Here is a 21004-nt window from a genome sequence, read left to right on the forward strand (position 1 = left end):
GAACAAAATTGGAAATCTTAGTAAAAAGGCTTCACCTGGGCTGCCTCTCACTTGTTTTTAAACTTTTTTTCTGCTTAAAGATTTCAATTCTTGTGGTAGAAATAGCAAAACAGAGCTAAGGCTCCTTCGAGGGAACTGACTCTTGTGTGACACTGAGTAGGTGGAGGAGGGCATGGGGATTGGGGGTGAGTCAGTTACTATTTTACAGAAAAAGGGTGAGTCAGTTCCATTTGGTACCTCTCAAAGACTGAGGAATACAAACGTGGCAACTCCCGATTCACTGCAGGCAGAACCAGGGACTTGATTTTGAGGTTCTCTTGTTTTGGAAAAGTGGCAGTGTCGAAGAAATGCAGGGTTCTGGGGCAGTTTTGTGATTCTGTCTTCATTATGTGATCATAAATTACTCTTGATACACATGGTTACTATGTATGCTAACCCTTTTTCTTCCCATGGAAGTAAAATGTGGTCCTTCAGTGTTGTCTTGTATTCTGTCCCCCTCAGGAAAGGGTCTGAGGAGTGGCTCTTTTAAAAGTCCCAGGTGTTGGATTAAGGAAAGGTCTACACTATAGGAATTTGTAAAATAATTGTTTCTGCAAGTCTTTGCAGCGAACTGTCATTCTGACCCCAGCAGGGGGAGCTGGAGATGAGGTGTAGTGGAGATTCCAGAAGTGGGTGAGGATCTGTGGGATAGATACATGGGTTGGGATTGGAATTCTTTGATGCCCAGAGCTCTGAAGTCTTGGGTTTGGGTGTGAAGGGGAGGGCCTGGGAGACTACTCAGGCTGAAGAGAAGTGTCCAGATGCCCAGGGAAAGTCACTTCATGCCGTTTAGGCCACAGCTGGACTTAAAAGTCATTCTACAGACTAAATTGAAGGCAGTGTTCCCACCATACCATTCCCACAATGGGTTCTGTTGCCCTGTGTGTAGAGGCTAGAGATCCAAGGTCATTAACAAGATTGTAAAGATGTGACTTGCTGATAGGATCAAGAGGGAGAAGAGGACCTGATACCTTAAAGTGCCCTCCTTAAGTCTAAACCGTTCTGCAGGAAAAGTGCATTGTCTTAAGGTGACATAACAAATTCATGGTTTTCCAGAGCTTGCCTATGGTTCATTTCCACACCTGCAATTCTTAACGTTCTTGCTAGTTGCATAGCTAGAAATGTTAACATTTGGTGCTTTTTGAGTTGACTTTAACATTGAGGGTTTGTGATTTCATTTGTGGTAAAGTACCATTTTCTTTCTATGCAAATTTCTTGGAGCAGAATTATTTGCATGATTCTGTTCTAGAGAAGGCAGGGTTTCTTTCAAATTTAACTGAAGCTCTTTGGTACTGTCCCTTACTATGATTATTAACTTTGTTAGCAAGGTTGTGACTTGGGTTTGCAAATTGTACTTGTTTGTTGCATTGATGTTCCATTATAGAAACCTTAGTTTGATTGTAAAAAATTATCCCTGGGCTGAAATTAGTATATAAGTTTTTTCTTTTAAACTATTCCCAGGATTTAAAATTTGTAATAAAATGGAAACTTCTTGGGTTTTCTGTGCCTTTTTTAACTCTTGTATTTTGACTTCTGATCACATACTAAAGTGGCTAACACATGGCTACTATTATTGTGCAAGGATATTTTTTTAAGGACTGCATGTTAATCTGTTTAGCAACAGAAAAATTGGTTGTCCTGCTGTACCAGCAATGACCTTGAACTTCATTAAGTTTGATAAGAACATGTATATTTTATTCCCTCTTTCTTCACCTTAGTTACGTTGCTGTGCCTCAGGTTCTGGAGAGTACTATAACCAAACTCTCCATGTAGAATTTCTTCAGACCCAGAGCCAGAGAAATAACTTGGCAAACACATGACTTTTTCTGATGGGTGTGATGTGAACTTGAATTACTTGGCACCCATTATACCAGCTGGGCCTGGGCTGCATTTTAGACCAATTTTCTTTTGATCTGTCTTGCCTCGTGACTCACCTGCCTGATCAAGGCACAGGAAAAGATTAGGTCATGGAGAGTTTGAAGCTGAGATTTAAGTTCGTGCAGGTAGTGAAGTAGGAAGTTGGTACAGTCTTGTTCTCAGCTGACTCCAACTCCACTTCACCCTTGGCTTGATCAATACCAGCTGTTAACAAAAGTTTTAACTTTGTTTTCCTTTCAAAGGCCCCTGTGGACCCCCAGCCCCAACACACACCCTGTGACTCCTTCAGTGGTGAAGTTGTGCTTTTCTGAGTCATGTCATCCTTGCAGCATTTCAGGAGGAGCCTTGTGTTAAAATAGATGAGTTCCAGCTAATCAGTGGAGAAAGCAATGGCACCCCACTCCAGTACTCTTGCCTGGAAAATCCCATGGACAGAGGAGCCTGGTAGGCTGCAGTCCATGGGACTGCTAAGAGTCAGACACGACTGAGCGACTTCACTTTCACTTTTCACTTTCATGCATTGGAGGAGGAAATGGCAACCCACTCCAGTGTTCTTGCCTGGAGAATCCCAGGGACAGGGGAGCCTGGTGGGCTGCCGTCTATGGGGTCGCACAGAGTCGGACACTACTGAAGCGACTTAGTAACAGCAGCAGCAGCAGCAGCTAATCAGTGGTGCCTAGCACTGTGGTGTTCAGAAACGTGTCACAGACATGGAGAAAGTGGGACAGTTTGATCATATCAAATACTTAATTTTAAGACAATTGGTCAAAATTAATGGGGCATTTAGACCTCAGCATTCTTAGGGCTCATTTGGTATCTTGGAAGGTGAGCAGCACTCCCGTAAGTTGATAATGGTCCTCCAGCCACTGATAGGCTCAGGGGAGCCTGGAAACTGGCTTTGGCAGTCTGCTTTTGTCTCCCTTTTGCTGCCTGGCCCGTCTTCTGACTTGCCCCCAAACTTCTCAAGGCTGTATGTAGGGTCGTTCTGACCCTTTCCTGTGAGGGGGCACACCCCTAGGAGGTGGGTCCCTGACAAGACAACCACAGATTTGGCAGTACCATGGCCTTTGCTTGGTAACCTTGGACAGAGCCAATATATTCTTTTTTTTTTGGTTGTGCTGGATCTTCTTTGCCGTGTGGGTTTTTCTCAAGTAACAGAAAGGGCTGCTCTAGTTACGGTGGAGGATGATGACTGATGAACATCTCGACTCTGATTTGCCAAATTAAGCAGCTGGAACTCTTCTTGGTTGAAAGATATCTGACTTTCTCAACCTCATCTTGGGAACTGGAGCCACAGTTAATGGTTCCTGTGTGGTGAAGGGCTTTCTGGTGATGGGAAATACTGTAGGTCCCAGCTTCTCTACAGTGGGACAGGGGACCTATGGAGGTGCCCTGACCTAATTCCTCCATCTGGGAAGGGCTGGGAGCAGGGCTGGTGCCGAAAGAGTGGGCAGTTTTTAGTGTTTTCTCTTGGATGGTTAATTTTCAGGAAGACAGGAGGTCTGGGAAGAGGAAGGCAGCCTTGCTGGGGAAAATGCAGGCCTGCTGAGGCATCTGTGATTGAGGCTCCCTCAGCTAGGTGCCCAGGAGGTGAAATACAGCTTCAGGAGACCAGGAGGGGCCCTTGCTTTCTTAGCCCGCCTCCTCCCTGCCTGTCCCTTGACCCTGGCAGGGTGTCTGCCCAGGGTGGATTCAACATCTCTCCTAATGTGGTTTAAAAGCAATTCAGGAGATGGTATTCCCAGCTCCCTGCACTTTGTCAGGAAGCTGGACAGACCTGTCCTTGCCCAGGAATGAATGAGGAGGAGCTTTGGTTTGAGGCTTACTGTAAATTCATTAGATGGGAAGGGAGAGGAGAAATGTGGGACACATCTTTCCAGCCTTCCCTGTGCCATCTATCATCTTCAGGCCACCTCCTCAGGAGGTCTTGCACTGGGAGCCCTCGCCAAGCACCCACAACTCTCCTGGCTCCTCAAAGGCCCCAGGAAGGGAGAGCCTGCCTGGTGATGCCAGTGTGGCATGGGTACTGGTGTCTGTCCACCTGGAGGAAGCAGGTGTTCAGCCAAGACCAGAGAGGTGGATGCCAGAGAGGAGACCGTCTCATAGCTGCTTTGGGCTTCCCGAGTCAGGTGGTTCCTGTGGGTCCCTGGCGCCACTGGGTCTCCAGTGGGTTCCTCCAGAGATGTCTGGCCCCAGGCAGTGGGGTGAGGGTTCCGGGTTCTTCCAGGATTAGAAAGCCGGCCAGCCTGTCCTTCGCTGAAACTTTTGCGTTCTTAGAGTAGCTTTAAGACTCGCTGCAGCCAAGACTGGCAGCGCTTATTTAAAATTCCAGTCTTGCTCCCCAGGGCTTTGGCCTCCATCTTCACCTTTAACAACCGAGGACTGGCGGCGCGGTTCCTTCCCACTCCGCGACAGGTGTCGCTTCTGAGCGGGAGTTTTGGGCACAGGGAACGCGGTTCCATCTCACCCCTGGGGGGCTGGATTTATTTAAAGCGGACCGGCCAGGAGGGGCGTTTTGGGAGGGGATACGTGGGTGGTGGGAGCCGGGTGCGATGGAGTGAGGGAGGAGCCAGCCTGCAGATTTTTCTGGAGGAATCACACCCGCTGTCTCCAGAGCGGCCCTTCCCCAAGTGCGGAACGCTTTTTTCTTCGAATGTTCTTTGGAAAGGGGGTTATAGAAGCGTGTTTGGCTCGGTGCTAGGCGACCAGGGGCTGGGCGCGTGTGAGCAGTGAGGAAGCTCACTGCCCGCTGCTCCGGGGACCCTGCCCCTGCGCCCTTGGGGACCCATCCCGGGCGGGGGCGGCGGTGGCAGCGGGCCCCGCCGAGGGTACGCCCGGGCCGGCCCTTCCCTCCACTGGGCCCGGCCGCCCGAGTCCCAGCTGCCCGCTTGGCCGTCGGGTCCCCCGGCGCGCGGGCGCCTCGACGGCTCCCCCTGCCGGAGTGCCGGGTCCTCCACCCCGCACCCGGAGGCACCGGACTAGTCCCCCCAACTTGTTCTCTGCTGTTAACTAGTCGCGCTGCCGGAACGATGGGATGGGGTTGCCACAGCAACCAGACTGGACGTCACAATCCGGGCATGTGTGCCGCCCCCCCGCCGTGCCGCCGTGCCGCCGGCTCTGCCGCCGCCACCTCGGCCGGCTGCGGGACTCGGGCTTCGGGGCGCGGTGGGCGGAGCAGCCCGGGCTTTGCGGGGATCTGGGCGAAGGCGGCCGAGAAGAAGGGGGTCGAGACGGGGGGGTGGAGGTTTGGGGGGGTGGGGGGGCAGGCGGCCGCCATCTTCTCGCCGAGGCCGCCGAGGCCGCCGCGCGCGCCCGTCCGGCAGCGCACGGGTTAAGGCTGGCACCGCGCCCGGCGGGAGGGGGGGCGCCCACCTCCCCTCCCCCCCGTGCCGGGCATGCGGGGCCCGCTGGGCACCGAGGAGGAGCTGCCGCGGCTGTTCGCGGACGATATGGAGAACGAGGACGAGATGTCAGGTGAGCAAGGCGCCGGCTGCGCTCGGGGCCGGGGCGGCGGGGGGCGCGGGGACCGGCTGGGCCCGGGGGCTGGACCTCGCAGGCGGCGCTGGCGGCGCGCGGGAGGGGGCGCCGGGCTGCGGGCTGCGCTCCCGCCCTGCTGGCGCCGCGCGGCCAAGGGCGCGGGGCTGGGCGAGCGCCGGGGTGCGGCGCGCGGGCCGCCAAGGGCGGGTACTATCGGGGCCACCCTGGCCACGGCGCGGGCGGAGGACCCCTGGGGGCCTGCGCCGGGCGCGCGAAGCGGGGAAGGGGCGCGGAGCCGCGGGGGTCAGCCCGCGTGCCCTTGAAGGGGGCGGGAATCGCTCTGCTGCTGGAGCCGCGCACCCCGCGCTTTCGCCCCGCACCGCGCACCCTTGCCCTCGCGGGCACCGGCGGGTGCTGGCGGGACCAGATACCGGGACCTGGCCTATCTCGGTTCCTGGGTGGGCTGGGTGGGGCCCGGAGAGGGCGGAGGACGGGACGGACTAGGGGACCGGGCGAGCGCCCGGGCAGGGGCGACTTCCCTCCGGGCCCACGAAGGCTCCAGGCTGAGGCGCGCGGGCTCGGACTCCGCTCCCGGTTCCCGGCCGCCGGGTGCCGCGACCGCCTCTCCCGAGCACTTTGCCCGGGCCGCCGGCGTCGTCCTGGCGCGCCCTAGCGCCGGCCGGCGTCTCCAGCCCGCGTTCGCCCGCCTAGTGGCGTTCCCAGCCCACCCTGCTTTGGCTCCGGGCCTGACTCCCAGGGCCACCGCCCCAGCCTTTGCTATCCCTCTCCAGAATTCAGCAGAAAACAGGGTTTGTGCGTCAGGGGCAACCTTGCAGGATCATTCCTTACTTAACTGCTCACCATGTGTTTGGGACGTTCCCCTCACGGCACAGCTGGGCAGGGCCTCACACTGTGGACCGGCCGTCTTCGTTCCCTTCCAGAGGACTCTCACATCTCAGCGTCCCCACACCAAGTCACGGCCCCTTCTGGCCTCCCAGGGGACTTGTGGGAACTGCGGGAGCCCTTCCTCGCCCTTGAGTGTGCTGTTTGGCCCCTGGAGCCCTTTCTCCAGGGGCGAGAGTATTCCGCACATTGGCACCTCAACTCCTGCGTGCAGGAGGTGAGAAGGGGAGGATCCAGGTGGCAGTTGTCTCTTTCTAGAGGGGATTCCCACCAGGTGGCCACGCCCACTGGGGGGGGCGCTCCTCACCCTTCCCCACTTGTTTGCTTCCTTTGACATGGTGACTGGGGCCTCACCCTGATCAGATAGTTTGGCCAAGTTTGTAAAGGGCCTGCTGGGGTGAGGGGATTGGGGGTGAGGTGGCCCCACATGGGCGGAGTTGCTTGGACAAGGTTGACTCTTACATCCTGGGGGCCAGGGAATTAGGCCCATTTCCTGGAAGGGAACATAGAGGCCCAGCACAGGCACTGAAACCCAGGGCTGTTTTCTACCCAGGAAGCTAGCTTAGGGAAAGCTGGTTACTGGCTTCCTCGGGGCATGGCACTCGGGGCGTGGCCCTTTGTGGCACTGATTGATGGGGGCAGTGGACAGCTGAGGGTACCTGAATAGCTTTATTTCCAGGATTCACCAACCCCCTGATGGGGTCCTCTGTCCCCCTGTCCCATACACTTTGAATCTCTCTGGTTGTGTCAGGGCTCCAAGAGTGGGAAGAGGAGGAGGCCAGGGAAGTGCCCTCAGGCTGATGGGCACCCAGCTCACTCCTTTAGGGCCAGAGGGCTTGGACCTTGGCCAGAGTCACCTGCCCGCCACCTTGTCTCCCTCCTGCTTGCATCCATTGCTCCAGGCAGGTGTGGGGGGTGGGGTTGGCCCCAGGGTCTCTAGGAAGCCCCTCAAAGCCCTGCCAAACAGAGACTACCCTACCTTCCACAAGACCAGGTGCTTGACACCAGGGAGACACCTTCAGAGGGTGTCCTGAGCCTTTCTGAGCTCCTAGCCCTTCTCTGTGTCCCTGGTCCCAGCCACTGTCCCCTCTACCTGGGGACTGCAAAGCCTCCTAACCAGTCCTCACTGACCATACTCCACTCAGCAGCCAGGGTCACCTCTGTAAACACAAAGCAGACCCCAGCCCACTGGCATGAACTGATTGCAAAACCCCTGTTCTACTCCACCCCCATTGCCACTTCCTATCTTCTTGCTCATGTATTAGCCTTCTAGATTCTTCTGGAACTCCCCAGGCTCCATCCTGCCCTGAACATTGACTGTGACCTCTGCCAGACCCAATATTCCCTGGCTCACGACTGCATCCTTCCTGCTACTCAGGTCTCCAGCTCCTGGCTGAGTGTAGGCCCACTTCTCTCAATTCCCAGGCCCATTTTAATGCGTCATTTTCTTGACAGTATTTCCCTGGAATATTACCATCAGCTGACTTGTATCAGTAGGCTTCCCCCCTTGAGGTTGACCCTGTGACCACCCACTGTGCCTGGCACTGTGGGTGCTGGAGAGAGGGGCACAGTCTTGGGGTCTGAGGGCTGGGGGGGTCCCTGGGTCACCCTGACCTCTGGATATGATGACAGCCTCAGCCTAGGCCTCGTGTCTCTCCTAAAGTGCTGGCCGCCCGGGCCCCTGTCCTTCACTTCGGCCTCTCTGCAACTCTCAACCTGAGCTGGTGACCATGGCCCACAGGGATGGGCCCTGCATGTGGCAATTTGCTGGTGTGGGAGCCGGTGTACTGGGAGCTGTCACTCCAAGTTTTCAATCTGCTGTGGTGGGCTCAGTACTTGTCACATCTACTTTCCTCACTCCGCCTGTCTCCACCCTCTTCAGCAGTGTTCTTGCCACCCAGATTTGCCCAGGCCAGCTCTCTGGCCTTGAGGCCAGTGGGTGAGGAGGAGGGGGCTTGGAGGAGGAGGGCAGGGTCCCTGCTTCTTGGGCGCAGGGACCCTGGCTGCCAGAGTCTCTTGGGGATTCAGAGGGCTAGTCCACAAGAGGGCTCGAGAGAGTCAGTGGCTCCGCCTCTGCTGCTTGTTCATGGCCTGACCTTGGGCAGGACACCTGGTCCCTCTGCCTCAGTGTCCCCACTTGTGGAATGGTACTGTGACACCAGCTACCTCATAGAGGGGTTATTATGAGGACTGGTGAGATGGTGCACGTGGAACATGTAGGTCACAGTGCCCAGCACATGATAGGTGCCTATCATAAAGTGTGGCTTATAATTAGCACCATCCAAGGGGGGCAGTTTGCCTGCCTTCCCCAAGGAAATGCTTCTGAGACATGCACCCTCATCTGGTAAGCTGGGGGCAGGGAGCCTGGGCTTGAGGGGCTGGAGGGAGGTAGGGAGGAAGGGAGAAGAGGGCTTGGCACTCCAGGCCTTTTCCTCAGAAGTCCCTGCCTGGTAGGCCCAGCCCTTCCATCCCACATAGTCGGGGGGCGGGGGTGGGTTTCCTAGAGCTGGTGAGCCCAGCTTCTCTCCTGGCCGGGTAGTAGGACCACTCTGGCACTTGACTGGCCTGTGCACCCACAGGACTGGACCCCATCTAGGCTTCTGTGGGCACAGGGACCAAGAGGGAGAGAGCACCATGTTTCCCAAAGGTCTATATTTTCTTAACCTGTTCCCCCACCACTGGGGAAATGGTCAGAGCCTGATCATATTTAATACGTTTTGCTGAGAGGAGGAGGGCACAGTGATCAGCACGCTTTGCCCAGTGGGTTGGCCTGTGAGAGACTCCTCTCATTCCCAATTGATCTATTATTTCATCCGTTCATTCAATCATCCACCCCTTTGTTCACCCAACCACCCATGTATGTACCCTGTGAACATCTGCCCATCCAGCCACAAAACTGACCAAGTAGCCATATACACCCACCGCCCACTGGCTAGCCATCATACCCACTCATCATCCATCCATCCATCCATCCAACCCAGTCTCCATCCATCCATTTATCCATCCATCCATCCATCCTGGCGTGCTGCAGTCCATGGGGTCACAAAGAGTTGGACATGACTGAGTGACTGAACTGAACTGAATCCATCCATCCATCCATCCATCCATCTATCCACCCATCCGTTTATTTATCTGTCTAGTCCATCCACCCATCCATTGGTCCATTCATCTATTCATCTATCTGTCCATCCACCCATCATCTGTCCGTCCATCCACTCACCCACCCAACACAGATTTCTTGCATGCCTTCTCTGAGCCAAGTACTGAACATACTATATAGTGTCTGACCTTCTGGGGGTTTAGCAGGTAGAACTTTGGAGACTTTCTGCCTTTGGCTCTGTCCTTATTTCTCTCTCCCTGTTTGTCTTCTCACTTTGTCCTCCTGTTTGTCCCTTTGTCTGTTTTCCAAGTCTGTCTTCCCTGAGTCTTTGCTCCTCTCTCTCTGGCTGTCCCTCTCTGTCTCTCTTGTGTCCCTGGCCCTCCAGGGCTCTCCCCCATCCCCTCCCTCCTGCCTCTCTTTCCTCCTCCTCCCCTGCAGTGCTCTGGGCCCACACCCTCCTCCCTCCTCACTCTTTCCGGGCCCCAGTCCCTTAGGGTAAAAGCCTGCCCTGTTCCCTCCTCCTGCTGCCTGCCTGTGGTGCTCAGGACTGACTCTTTGATGAGACGCCAATGAGGTGATGTCTGGGTTTTGTTAAATGTCATAAATAAATTATTAATCCTCTCCTGGGCAGAAGTACTTCCCCTCCTCCTGCCCCTGCCATTATCTGTGGACGCCCATGGTGTGGGGGCATTCCAAGGACTGATGGGAACCTTAGTCTTGGTGGCCCCTCCTTGGTCGGCCCTAGAGTGGCCCTGAGAAGCCCTGGCCCAGCGATGCCTGAACCCCCAAGTCCTTCAGTTCCACCATCCTAACCTCCCTGAGGCCCTGGGCCCCACCTGCCATTGCCAAGCACTTCAGTTGCATCTCACAGTTTCTAGTTCCTCATCCCGTGAGAAGGGCAGTGCTTGGCCCATTTGTTTTTTAATTTTTATTTATTTATTTTCGTCCACGTCACTCAGCTTGGAGGATCTTAGTTGCCCAACCAGGGATCACACCCGTGCCTTTGGCAGTGGAAGTGTGGAATCCTAACCACTAGACCACCAGGGAATTTCCAGGACTCGGCCCATTTTAAGGATGAAGATGTGAGCTCCGGGGAGAAGGGACTGGGGGCCGCCCCCCCAGTCAGGGGCGGCGGTTTGAAGCCTGTGCTCCCCTGTCCCTCCTCCTGGTCACCGGGTGGTCTTGTTTCCTGCCTGGGGGAACGGAAGGAGCCCCTCTCCCCAGGCTCTGGAGGGGAGGGGGGACATTGAGCTGGGTCCCCATCACTGACATTTGCTCACTCTTCTGGACCTCTGTGATGGAGCTCTTGATCTGGCTCCGCCTCCCCAGATCCATCAGCTGCCTGGAATCAGATGACCTAACTCTTCCTTTCGCAATCATGTTTTTCTTCTGCTCTGATCACCTTGTGTTTGCTAAGTTGCCTGGGGGGCTGCCCTCTTTCCCAGGCCCCTCTGGGCTCTGCGGCTGTCCTTCCCCAGAGGACAGGGGCAGGGGATGGGCAGAGCATGGGGACTTGGGGTGGACTAGCCCAGACCACCCCTCCGAGGGAGCCCAGATGACCTTCCAGACCAGGGACCATCCTGAGTCACCTCAGCATCCCCAGAGCACATCCACGCTTGGCACAGGGGCAATGCTGTTTAAATGCTTGTTAAGTAAGTGCAGGGAAGGGCTGAGTTCTGGGGGCTCCTACACCTGGAGGGAGGGGCAGGCATGGGGACCACCAACCAGAGTTCTATCCTGGCTCTGCCGCCTGCCGGCTGTGAGACTGAGAAGTGGGCAAGTGATGAGATCCTTGGAGCCTGTTTCCTCATCTGCAAATGAGGGTAATATTACTGTCTCCCTGGGTTGCTGTGTGGAGTAGATGAAGTCCTATAAACAAACATATGCTATCTGCTTCGAGCCTGGTGCAGGCGGTAGGTAGATCCACTGTTTATTATTGTAAGGTGTTTCTCTGGGAAGGGCCTATCCCCCTTGCCTGGGCTGCAGCCTGTCGAGCAGCCTGGGGCTCCCTCAGGGCTAAGCCCTTGTGTGCAGGGAGTTGGTGAGGGGCTGGGGATAAGCTCGGGGAAAAGCCACAGGAGGTACCTGTGTTCATGGTCCCCTGCCTGTCCCCTGTCTTGTCTCTGAAGCAGCCTCCCCTGTGCCCTCCCCAGGCCTGGGAGACAGACCAGGGCAAATGGGTCCTAATTATAGTCCGTCTGGGATCGATGGAGCCTGGGGCCCTGGAAGGGAAGGTTGGTGCGGGAGGACACTGCCAGGCAGCCTGGAAGGGCTGTGTGGGGCAGCCAGGCGGAGCTGGGAGCCGGGCGGAGCTGGGAGCCAGCAGGATGAGGAGTCCTGAGGCTGCTTCTCCTCGGTGCCCTCACCCCAGGGCGTGCGTGCTCCCACGTTACCACTGGCTGGATGCCCTGGAGAGGGGGTGCAGGGCTGGGCTCTGGGAGGGGCACCAGGAAGGGTTGCTCGGATATGACTCCTGAGGTCTGGTTCTGGAAGAAGCTCAGAAGATGGAGGAGGGGGCAGGGCTGGGCGGGAATTATGGGGGTTTGTGGAAGCACTGTCACAGCAGGTCAGCCCTGGGGGTCCTCAGGGCTACCAGAAGCCGTGCGGGAGAAGACGATGCGGGTGGGCAGGGTGGGGTCCTCTTCATCGTGTGCCAGTCTGGAACTTTCCGGAGGAGGGATTTAACCAGGCAGATGGCCCTGGGCTGTGAGGTCTCCTGGGAATGGAGGGAGGGATCTGTCCAGGGGCAGAGGGCCCGAGGCCTTATCCTCTGAGGCCAGGGCTGCGCTTAAGGCTCGAGGTGCCCCTACCCTGTTCCCAGGCAGGATGGGGCACTGCCCATGGGCGATCCCAGCTTTCTTCTTGAACCTCTCGCAGCCACCTGCACATCCCCTTGTCTGTGCCTGCTGGCTGGTCAGTCTGTGACTGTGTGCTGGGCTGGCCTCCCCAGTCTGGGGGACTGCCCTGCTGAGGGGATGGAGGATGTGGGGAGCAGGCCGGAGGCAGGAGGGAGAGGCCCCCTCCCGATTGCATCAGCTGAGCCTGTTACATAACTGTGCTGGGCATTGCCAGGGTGCGGGGGCGGCTCTGCCCAGGCGGTCTCTTTGCAGCTCCGGGGGAGGTGGAGGTGGGTGGGGGAGTGGGCAAGCATGGACGGGCATCAGATCCCCAGCCTGGCTCCCAGCCAGCCATGTCGTTGTTCCCCGGAGCCCTCCACTCCCGAATGGCTCTGGGGGTGCCCATGCACCTTTCCAACTGGCACGAGAATCCTTGCCCCTCCCACATCAGGGTCCAGGGGACAAGATGGGGTTGGATCCTGCCTCCTCTGCCCAGCTCCCCTCAAAGCCTGCCCACGTGAATCCCAGCTTTGGGCCCACCCTCACTGCTTGGCCCTTGTGCCAGCCACAGCAGCTGTGCCCTCCACAGGGTCCTTGGCACTGCCCCCCCTCTGCTGGTCAGGACCCCTAAGCTGGCCTCCTGGGGATGGCCAGCACTCAGCCCAGTCTCAGGTCACTCCTTCCTCCGTGGCAGCTCCCTCACCTTCCTGGAGTTGGCTCTCTCCATGTCTGTGTTCACCTGGCAGGATGGGGAGGGGCTGGGACTCGGGTGTGCCCTGCCGCCTGCTCCAGTGGACCGACCTCTGCTGTGCAAGATGCGGGGTGGGGGCGCTCAGGCTATAGGCCCCTGGCTACCTTGGAGGAGAACCTGGTGCAGAGGGGTGCCCAGTCAGTGGTGCAGCCCCTACCTTCCCCTGGGAGGGAGTGGAACGACTGGGAGATGGCCCTCCAGGGCACAGGGGTGGGAGGGGTATTCACTGGGCCGCCAGAGTCACCAGCACCCTCTAGCTGTATCCAGAGTGTGACCGGGGGTACCTTCCCCCTTCCCACTGGTGACTGTTGGGGACAGGGTCTCAGGCCTCTGCCTGTGTGCTAAGTCGCTTCAGTTGTGCCCGACTCTTTGTGATTCTCTGGACTGTAGCCGCCAGGCTCCTCTGTCCATGGGATTCTCCAGGCAAGAATACTGGAGCGGGTTGCCATGCCCTCCTCCAGGGGATCTTCCTGAACCCAGAGATCAAACCCACATCTTTTATGTCTCCTGCATTGTCTTCTTTACCACCAGTGCCACCTGGGAAGCCCCCAGGCCCTGGAGTAGACCCCTGTGGAGGATGGGGGGGATGTTGGGGGTGTCCAGGGTACAGATATGTGTCCAAACATCTGTGGGTCTGACACATTCAGCAGCCAGGATGTTTTGCTCTAAAAGGTGTCCTGGCAGGGCCCTGTTATTTAAATTTGATTCATCGAGGACACTGTCCATTTCCCAGAGGAAAGTCCCCTGGGTGGCACTGGCATGTCTCACCTTCCTCAGGGTCTCCCAGTGTCAGTCTCACAGTGGGGTCCCTCTCAGAGGCCAGCCTGAGGCTAAGTGAGACTCCCTGTCCTGTCCCCCACCCCCTGGTGCTTCTCTCTGTGCTCCCGCCCCATGCACATGGGCCATGAGGGTGGGGGTGGGGGACAAGCTGCTGGTGTGGGGACTGGCTTTCTTGAAGCCCCTTTGGTGGACCCTTTGGAGGTTCTACTGGCTCATTCTGGAATCTTCCTTCATCCCAGAAGAGCAGATGTAGCTCTCTCTAGGTGTTTTTTTTTTTTTTTTTAAATAGCATTTTATATACTTAAAAAATTCTTTATTTGGTTGCACTGTATCATAATTGCAGTACGTGGGATCTTGGATCTTTGCTGCAGCATGGAGTAATCTCTGGGCTTCCCAGGTGGCGCTAGTGATAAAGAACTTGCCTGCCAATGCGGGGGACATGAGAGATGAGGGTTTGATCCCTGGATCAGGAAGATCCCCTGGAAAAGGGCATGGCAACCCACTCCAGTATTCTTTCCTAGAGAACCCATGGACAGAGGAGCCTGTCTACAGGCTCCAGTGAATACCCCTCCCACCCCTGTGCCCTACAGTCCATGGGGTCACAAAGATTCGGACATGACCGAAGTGACTTAGCACGTGGGATCTTTAGTTGAGGAATGTGAACTCCTAGTTGTGGCATGTGGGATCCATTTCTCTGACTAGGGGTTGAACCTGGGCCTCCTGCACTGGGAGCTCAAAGTCTTATCCACTGTACCAGCAGGGATGGCTCTGGGTGCTTGTTCTTCCTGTGTCATCTTGCTGCCGTTTGCCCCCAAGAGGACCCTCCCATTCCCTACCCCCATGGAACTCAGGGATCATACCCTTTATCCCCCTGACATCCTGGGTAAGGAGTTAGACCCCGGCCACAGGCTCCCTTTGGGGGGTGGTGAGAAGCACAGAGATGCCCACATGACGTACTTGTCTGCTCACCTGGCCTTTCGGCTGGAGGAAAGTGCGAGGAATTCAGGAAAGGCAGGCGGTTTCTAGAAAACGCACCTCTCTCTGGACTGTCACACTGTCCGGAGCACCCAGTGGAGTGTGTTTGGCACCCTGCTGTGCGTGTCCGGGTCCACGAGACGGGGATGGGCCTGCGTGGGTGCAGTTGGGGACTAGGCCAGGTGGGGGGGCAGCGTGGCCTTCAAGTCCCTATTAAGGGGGGTCCTGGCATCCACCCTGCTGGTCTCTCCTCCAAACTCCCAGGCACTTGCCCCATGGCCCACCTGGCATCACCTAGGGTGGTGTCATCTGCACTCATGAGCTGTCTCCTGGCCCGACTGTGGGCCTCTGGAGGGCAGGGGTAGGCCCTGACCCTCCCTGGGCCAGCTGGAGATGGCTTTCTGACTCTGTGGAGCTGCTTTCTCCCCAAGGAGCCGGGTCAACAAAACCCAGCTTGTTAGTCAACAAAGTTAGTCGTTTTTGTTTCAGTTTCTGGAGCACTGTTGTAGCAAGGAAGATGGTTATTGTCCGATTTTACAGATGACAGGAGGAAAGGCCCAGAGAAGTGGAGTGGTGTGACACAGCCCGAGGGGCTGGGGATGACTCTGAGGGGTTGGGGCAGGGGAACTGGATGGAGGGAGAAGGGGTGGGCTTTAAATGGGGGCAGGGTGGGGGTGTGGGTGGCCCTGGCCTGGGACAGTTGGATGGCAGCGGCCCTGCCTCTCACTCCGTTCCTGGGTTGGGGAGTGAATCTCCCAAAAAGAAGCAGCAGAATCACTCCCTCCCCCTTCTTATTCCTCCAGAAGAAGAAGATGGTGGCCTTGAAGGCTTCGATGACTTTTTCCCGGAGGAGCCCGTGAGCCTCCCCAAGAAGAAAAAGTCCAAGAAGCTCAAGGAGAACAGGTCCAAAGGGAAGAGGAAGAAGAAAGAGGTGAGCAGGGCCAGGGCTGTTGGGGGGCTTGGCTGCTCCTCCTGGGCCTGCAAAGAAAGACCCAGAACCTTCCAGAGAGGGAGGGTGTGTCCTGAGAACCGAGCTTGTGTGAGAACACCAAAACTGGCATCTGCTGTGAGCAGTGCCCACCGATACCTGCCCGAGATGGATCTCATGTCGTTCCCTGACCAGGGATTGAACCCCGGCCCTCGGCAGTGAAAGCGCAGAGTCCTAACCACTGGCCCGCCAGAGAGCCCAAGTGTGCTGTCTTCTTAATCAGGGTGTTCTGGGGTGTTTATTCTTTCCCCCTTGGAGGCTGTCCCGGGCCATGACAACACAGGGTCCCCGGTGCTTGCACCTCTTCACTGAAGGGCCCTTATTGCCACTTGCATCTGTGTCCACTGCCTCCGTGTCCACTTCCTCGGTGCCCTGGGCAGCACCTTCTGCCACTGCTGGCAGGCATCTGTCCCTCGGGTTTGCTGCATCCAGCTTGTTGTGACTTGGGGTCCTGATGAACGTGATCGAAGTGGGAGAAGAATAAGGAGACCTGAGTATGGGATGGGTCTCCTCCAAGTAATCTGAGTGCACGTTTCCAGAACACTCCACACAGAATCACTTTATCCTTGACATCAACCTTGGGAATCAGGGTTAGATGATCATCACCTCCTGTCAGAGGGGCAACCTGGGGTCGACTTGTAGCTTAAAGCCCCTCGCACTCAGAAGGGATGATCCTAGGGCAACGTGGGGACTCCTGTCTCCCACCACGTGGGAGCTGCCACCGCTCCTTGGAGTCACCCCATCCTCTAGGTAGCCTTACGGGGAGGGGGTGGTGTGCACCCTGCTTTACAGAGGAGGCTCAAGAGATGAACTTGCCCAGGGTCATGGCGACATGGCTGAGATCTGGCCCCAGGGATGTCCGGCAGCCTATCCCCCCAGCCTGGTCCTCCCCTGGCTACTGTGGGGTTTTTGATGGGGAAGTGCTGTCGGTTCTCTGGCTTTCTCGCCTCCCCTGTCCAGAGGAGACCCTCCTGGTCCAGCCTCGCAGGGGAGGCTGTTGGGGAGGTGTTAATGGGCTTGGTGACCTTGGGGGCAGAGTAGCAATGTGCTTGTGTGTGTGGAGCCTGCTGGAACTCTCTGATGTGCCTCAAAGGCCACTGTGGGCCTCTGGCTTGTCCCTTGCAAGGCTTTGTGCAAGGGACAAAGTGTTATGACTTCGCTCTGGAGGGTCCTTGAAGATGCTGCAGGGAGTGGGGAGGAGGAGACCCCTGAAGACAAAGGGCCTGTGATGGCGGGCAGGCCATGCTGGGTGGGATTCTTCCTCAGATCTCCCCAGACCACTGCCTGCACCTGTCTGAGCCTCACTTCTGTGTCTGCGGTAAGGGGGGTGGTCATCACTTTACCCCCAGCCCCTTGTTGGGGGGCAAATCAGATGTGGGCTGAGGGGGAGCCTTCATGTGACCAGTGCCACAGGGAAGGCCAGTAGCTTTGGGGACATCCAGAGTGTTACCCTACAAGTGTCTGGAGGGCGGGGCCTGCCTTGGACTGTGCCCCTGGGTTCTCGTGGTGGTCAGCCGGGGCTGGCCTGTCAGGAGCTTGGGGACTGGGGCAGGGAGGAGTCAGCCCCGCCTCCTCCAGCTGGAACCTTACAGGTGTGTCCTGTCTGTGCTGTCCCCGGAGCTTGGGGTCAGCATTCCTCCCCGGGACTGCCCACTGTGCTGCTGTCCTCGCTTCTGGGAAGCCCCCATAGGACAGCTGCCCTGCCCAGGCTCCTAGCCTAGGCTGTCCCTGAGCCTCTCCCTGCCCTCTGTGGCCTTGCCAGGCTGTTCGTCTCCTCGGGCGCATATAAACTGCCCTTTCTGCCCCCGGAGGGGCCTGAGTCTCCGCCGGGCCCAGCGCCACCCCTGTCCTACACTCTGCTCTTCATCACTGTTGCACCTCAGCTTTGTCCTCACCTCCTGCTCCTGGCATCCTGGGCTCCCGGATCGACAGGTCTGTCCCCTCCCAGGACACCCCACCCCTAATCCCAGGGCTGCTTGTGGGAAGGTTTGTGAGCTGAAGTGTCCTGTCCCCATTATCCAGGAGGGGAAGTGGAGGCAGGAGAGAGGACCCCTGCCTGGAGGCTCTTCATCAAGGAGATGCAATGGACTGGGCCCCCTGCACTGGGGGGACCTGCTGCAGCTCCTCTCCCCACCCTGGCCTGCAGGTCTGTCCTTGTTGGGAGTAGAGAATAGATGGTGTGGGGCTGGTGGGGCCCTGGGATGCAGGGGTCGACTTCCTGGTCGAAGCTGTGAAATCTGGACTTGCTGCGGCCACTGGGCTCACCCCCCAGACCCGGGGCTCCCTGGACGCGGGTGGAAGGGGATTCTGGGTCCTGGGGCTGAGCACAGGCACCTCCTTCCCCAGGTCCTCAGCAATTTCTCTCTTTCCGCTTCTTTCCTGGGACCGCTTCTTTCCTCTCTTTCTTTCTTTCCTCCTTCCCCAGGGAGGGAGGCTGGGCCAGCGTGGGCTGTTCCATCTGGCCCTTGGTCTCAGGCCTCAGGCTGGGTCTCTGCCTGGTTCCCAAATAGTGATGAAGGCCTATGAGGGGAGCCCCAGGGGTCTGTGGCCTCCCTTCCTGGCTCCAGGTGGGGATGAGCTTTCTCTGGCCTTCCTGGATACGGGGTACAGCAGGCCCCTCCCTGAGGCCCTGGTCAGGAAGGAGGCAGGATGTGGGCAGAGTCTTGGCCTCGATGAAGCGGGGGCTGGGTGAGGGGCTTGCGGCCAGGGGAGAGGGGCTGGTGGCTTCTTAGGACAGGGGGGCTGGTGCCTGCCATCCTCGTGCTGGGATCACCCTGATCACCCAGGCCTCTCGTCTCCTTTCTCCAGCCCTACCTGGACACAGGGTTTTGTTTTTGTTTCTGAGCCCAGCTCTCACTCCTATGGCCGGAACTTGGCCTTTGTGAGGGACCCATCTCTTGCTACCTCTTCCCTGGCCTCCCTTGCCCTCCTCTTCCCTCCTCTGCGTTTCTTCCCCGCCCACCTCATCCTCGTCCTGCCCTCTCCCCCATCCTCTCCTCTCTCCCTCTGTCACTTCCTCACCCTCTCTCCTTCTCTGCACTGAGATGCAATTCCAGATCTCAGAGGGGATGGAGGCCAGGGGAGACTGGAGGGCTGCAGGGGCCTGGGCAGTGCCAGACAGGCCCCCAATGTAGCCCTCAGACCACGGCTGCCCCCCTGACCCCCACCACCGCACCACTGAGAGCCTGGCTTGGCAGCTGTCAGATTTCGGAGGTCTAAACACGCTGCCGCTGGAGAGAGGGATCTCGGCCGCCATGTGCCCACTGCCCGCTCCTCTGCTCGCTCCTCCACCCGCCCGCAGATCTGAGTTCTCATGATGTGGGTCGGGGGGATGTCACCCCTTTGCTCCTTTTCATCTCCATCCAGGTGGCCCCAACCCAAGACCATGGGTAGAGGGAGCAGAGGGCCCCCTCGGGTGGTGGAACCCATGCAGCAGCAGGCTTTTGAGGGGGTTGGGTGGGGGGACAGGCAGCGAGTCATGAATCCTGATTTACATAAAATAACCGGGCTTCGGCCGGAACCTGAGCATATGTAGATGAAGCTCCTTGTCAGACCCAGCGCAGGAGGGAGAGATGATTTCAACCTGTACTGCAGCGGTTACCATAGCAACCAATTATTCAGTGCTAAATTATAACTGTTTATAACACTTGTGAATGGGAAGGCTCATATTTCATTCTTTCTTTTTCCCTCTCAATCTTGAAGGACCCCAATTTGAGAATGACCAACTCTCTGAGTCCCTCCTTTTGAGTTGAAATGCCTCCTTTTTAAGAGATGTGGTGTGTGCCAAGTTCAGGCATAGAAGGAAGGGAGAGGGAGATGGAAGGCCTGGATGGGACGACATCTGCAGAGCTGTGGGGGGGGAAGAGTGGACACTGGCCGCCAGCTAGGGATCCCCAGGGCCTGCGCTGGTGGCTTACTGTGCCTTGGTGGGCCCGAGGCTCAGGGCAGAGACCCCTCCTGCCTACCCCCAAGTCCTCACACGCCCAGCTCGGGAGTAGCATCTAAGGCAGCTTTGCACATGGATTCTGTTGGGACTCCAAGTTCACTTGGGTTCTTCGACCATCAGGGGCGTCCCCTGTAGTCATGCCCGGGGCAGCTGCAGCCCAGAGGACAGCACCAAGGTCACAGCCTGATGAGTCCTGATGTTCAGAGCCCAGGTGTGGCTTGGGGCTGAGGTTGCTTTAGGGATTTTTTTAGGGCATTTTGTCCTGTGCCTGTACCTCCCTTGTGAATGTGGCTTGGCCTGCACCACCCCTGAAAGTTTCAAGATGCTGTATGGCTGGTCTACTCCTAGTTTTTGGTCCTTCCTGCCCTTCTGGCCACTGGCTGCTCTGCATCCCTCTGGGTTCTGCTGATGGGTGCCCCCTCTTCCAATTGTTTTCAGAACCATGTGCTGCCCTTCCTTTTGCCCTTTTGTCTGCCAGGGAAGATTTTGGAAAAAGAAAACACAGGAGAAAAGAGGCTCTGGTCTTGATGGATGCAGAGAAGTGCTGTGGGTACAGAATTATTGTACCAGTGGGAAACTCATCCCCAAAGACCTGTCCTGCATCTCACCAGCCACCAACCCCCCTGCCCCCGGCTGTGTGAGCAAGAGGGCTTGGATGAGATTGGGGTACAGATAGGGGTGGACCAGGCAAGGTGAGCCTCATTTTGGTCAGGGGAGAAGGAAGGGCACAGAGGAAATTAGGGAATGGGTGGGGAGTTGGAGAATTGGGGAACCACCTCTTCTTTCCGGCTGGCTTTCCTCGATGCAGGTAGACGGGGTGAGGAGGGGTCTTCCCATTCTGTGAAATGGGAGGCTGCCATCGTTGTCACCCTAGTGGGTGATTGGGGCCACTGATGTGCCTGGTGTAGCTCCAGCTCATCCCTCTAGGAGGAACTTAGCCCTCCTGCTCCCCCACTTAGACCCAGAGTGGCTGCTGGACCAACCCTCATGGCAGTGCCCAGCTTGGGGTCCTCTGCCAGGCCTGCTTCTCCTGCACTGTGCACACACAGACAGAGTGTCTGCCGGAGGGGCCTTCCCTGCCTCTTCCTCTCTCTGGCTCCCTCTGGGCCCTGCCTTCAGAACTGTGCCGGTCACCGCTCACTGCTCCTTCACCTGGGATATGGTAGCCTGGGATCCTGCTCCCAGCAGATGCTCAGGGAAAAACCCCACAGGTGCAGCCACAACAGCCCCTTCTTGTTGCCTGTGTGTGTGTGCGTGCACGCACGCGTACTCAGTTGTGTCTGACTCTCTGTGACCCTGTGGACTGTAGCGCACCAGGCTCCTCTGTCCA

General features: G+C 57.3%; 1 protein-coding gene across 5 annotated transcripts in view; it reads left to right on the forward strand.

The window, feature by feature from the left end:
- The first annotated feature begins 5190 nt into the window (after positions 1–5190).
- Positions 5191–21004, forward strand: part of CHD5 (chromodomain helicase DNA binding protein 5) — a 71741-nt gene continuing 55927 nt past the window's right edge. For 4 of the 5 annotated variants that reach the window (XM_059875741.1, XM_024976771.2, XM_059875740.1 and 1 more), the window contains exons 1-2: positions 5191–5391; positions 15544–15671. In XM_059875741.1, the coding sequence (XP_059731724.1) occupies positions 5313–5391; positions 15544–15671 (207 nt within the window). In that variant the 5' untranslated portion in view covers positions 5191–5312. Of the gene's footprint in view, positions 5392–8580; positions 8642–15543; positions 15672–21004 lie in introns of those variants that run through there. The other variant, XM_059875742.1, reaches the window with a different exon arrangement.

This window comes from Bos taurus, chromosome 16 (genome assembly GCF_002263795.3).
Source record: "Bos taurus isolate L1 Dominette 01449 registration number 42190680 breed Hereford chromosome 16, ARS-UCD2.0, whole genome shotgun sequence".
NCBI lineage: Eukaryota > Metazoa > Chordata > Mammalia > Artiodactyla > Bovidae > Bos > Bos taurus.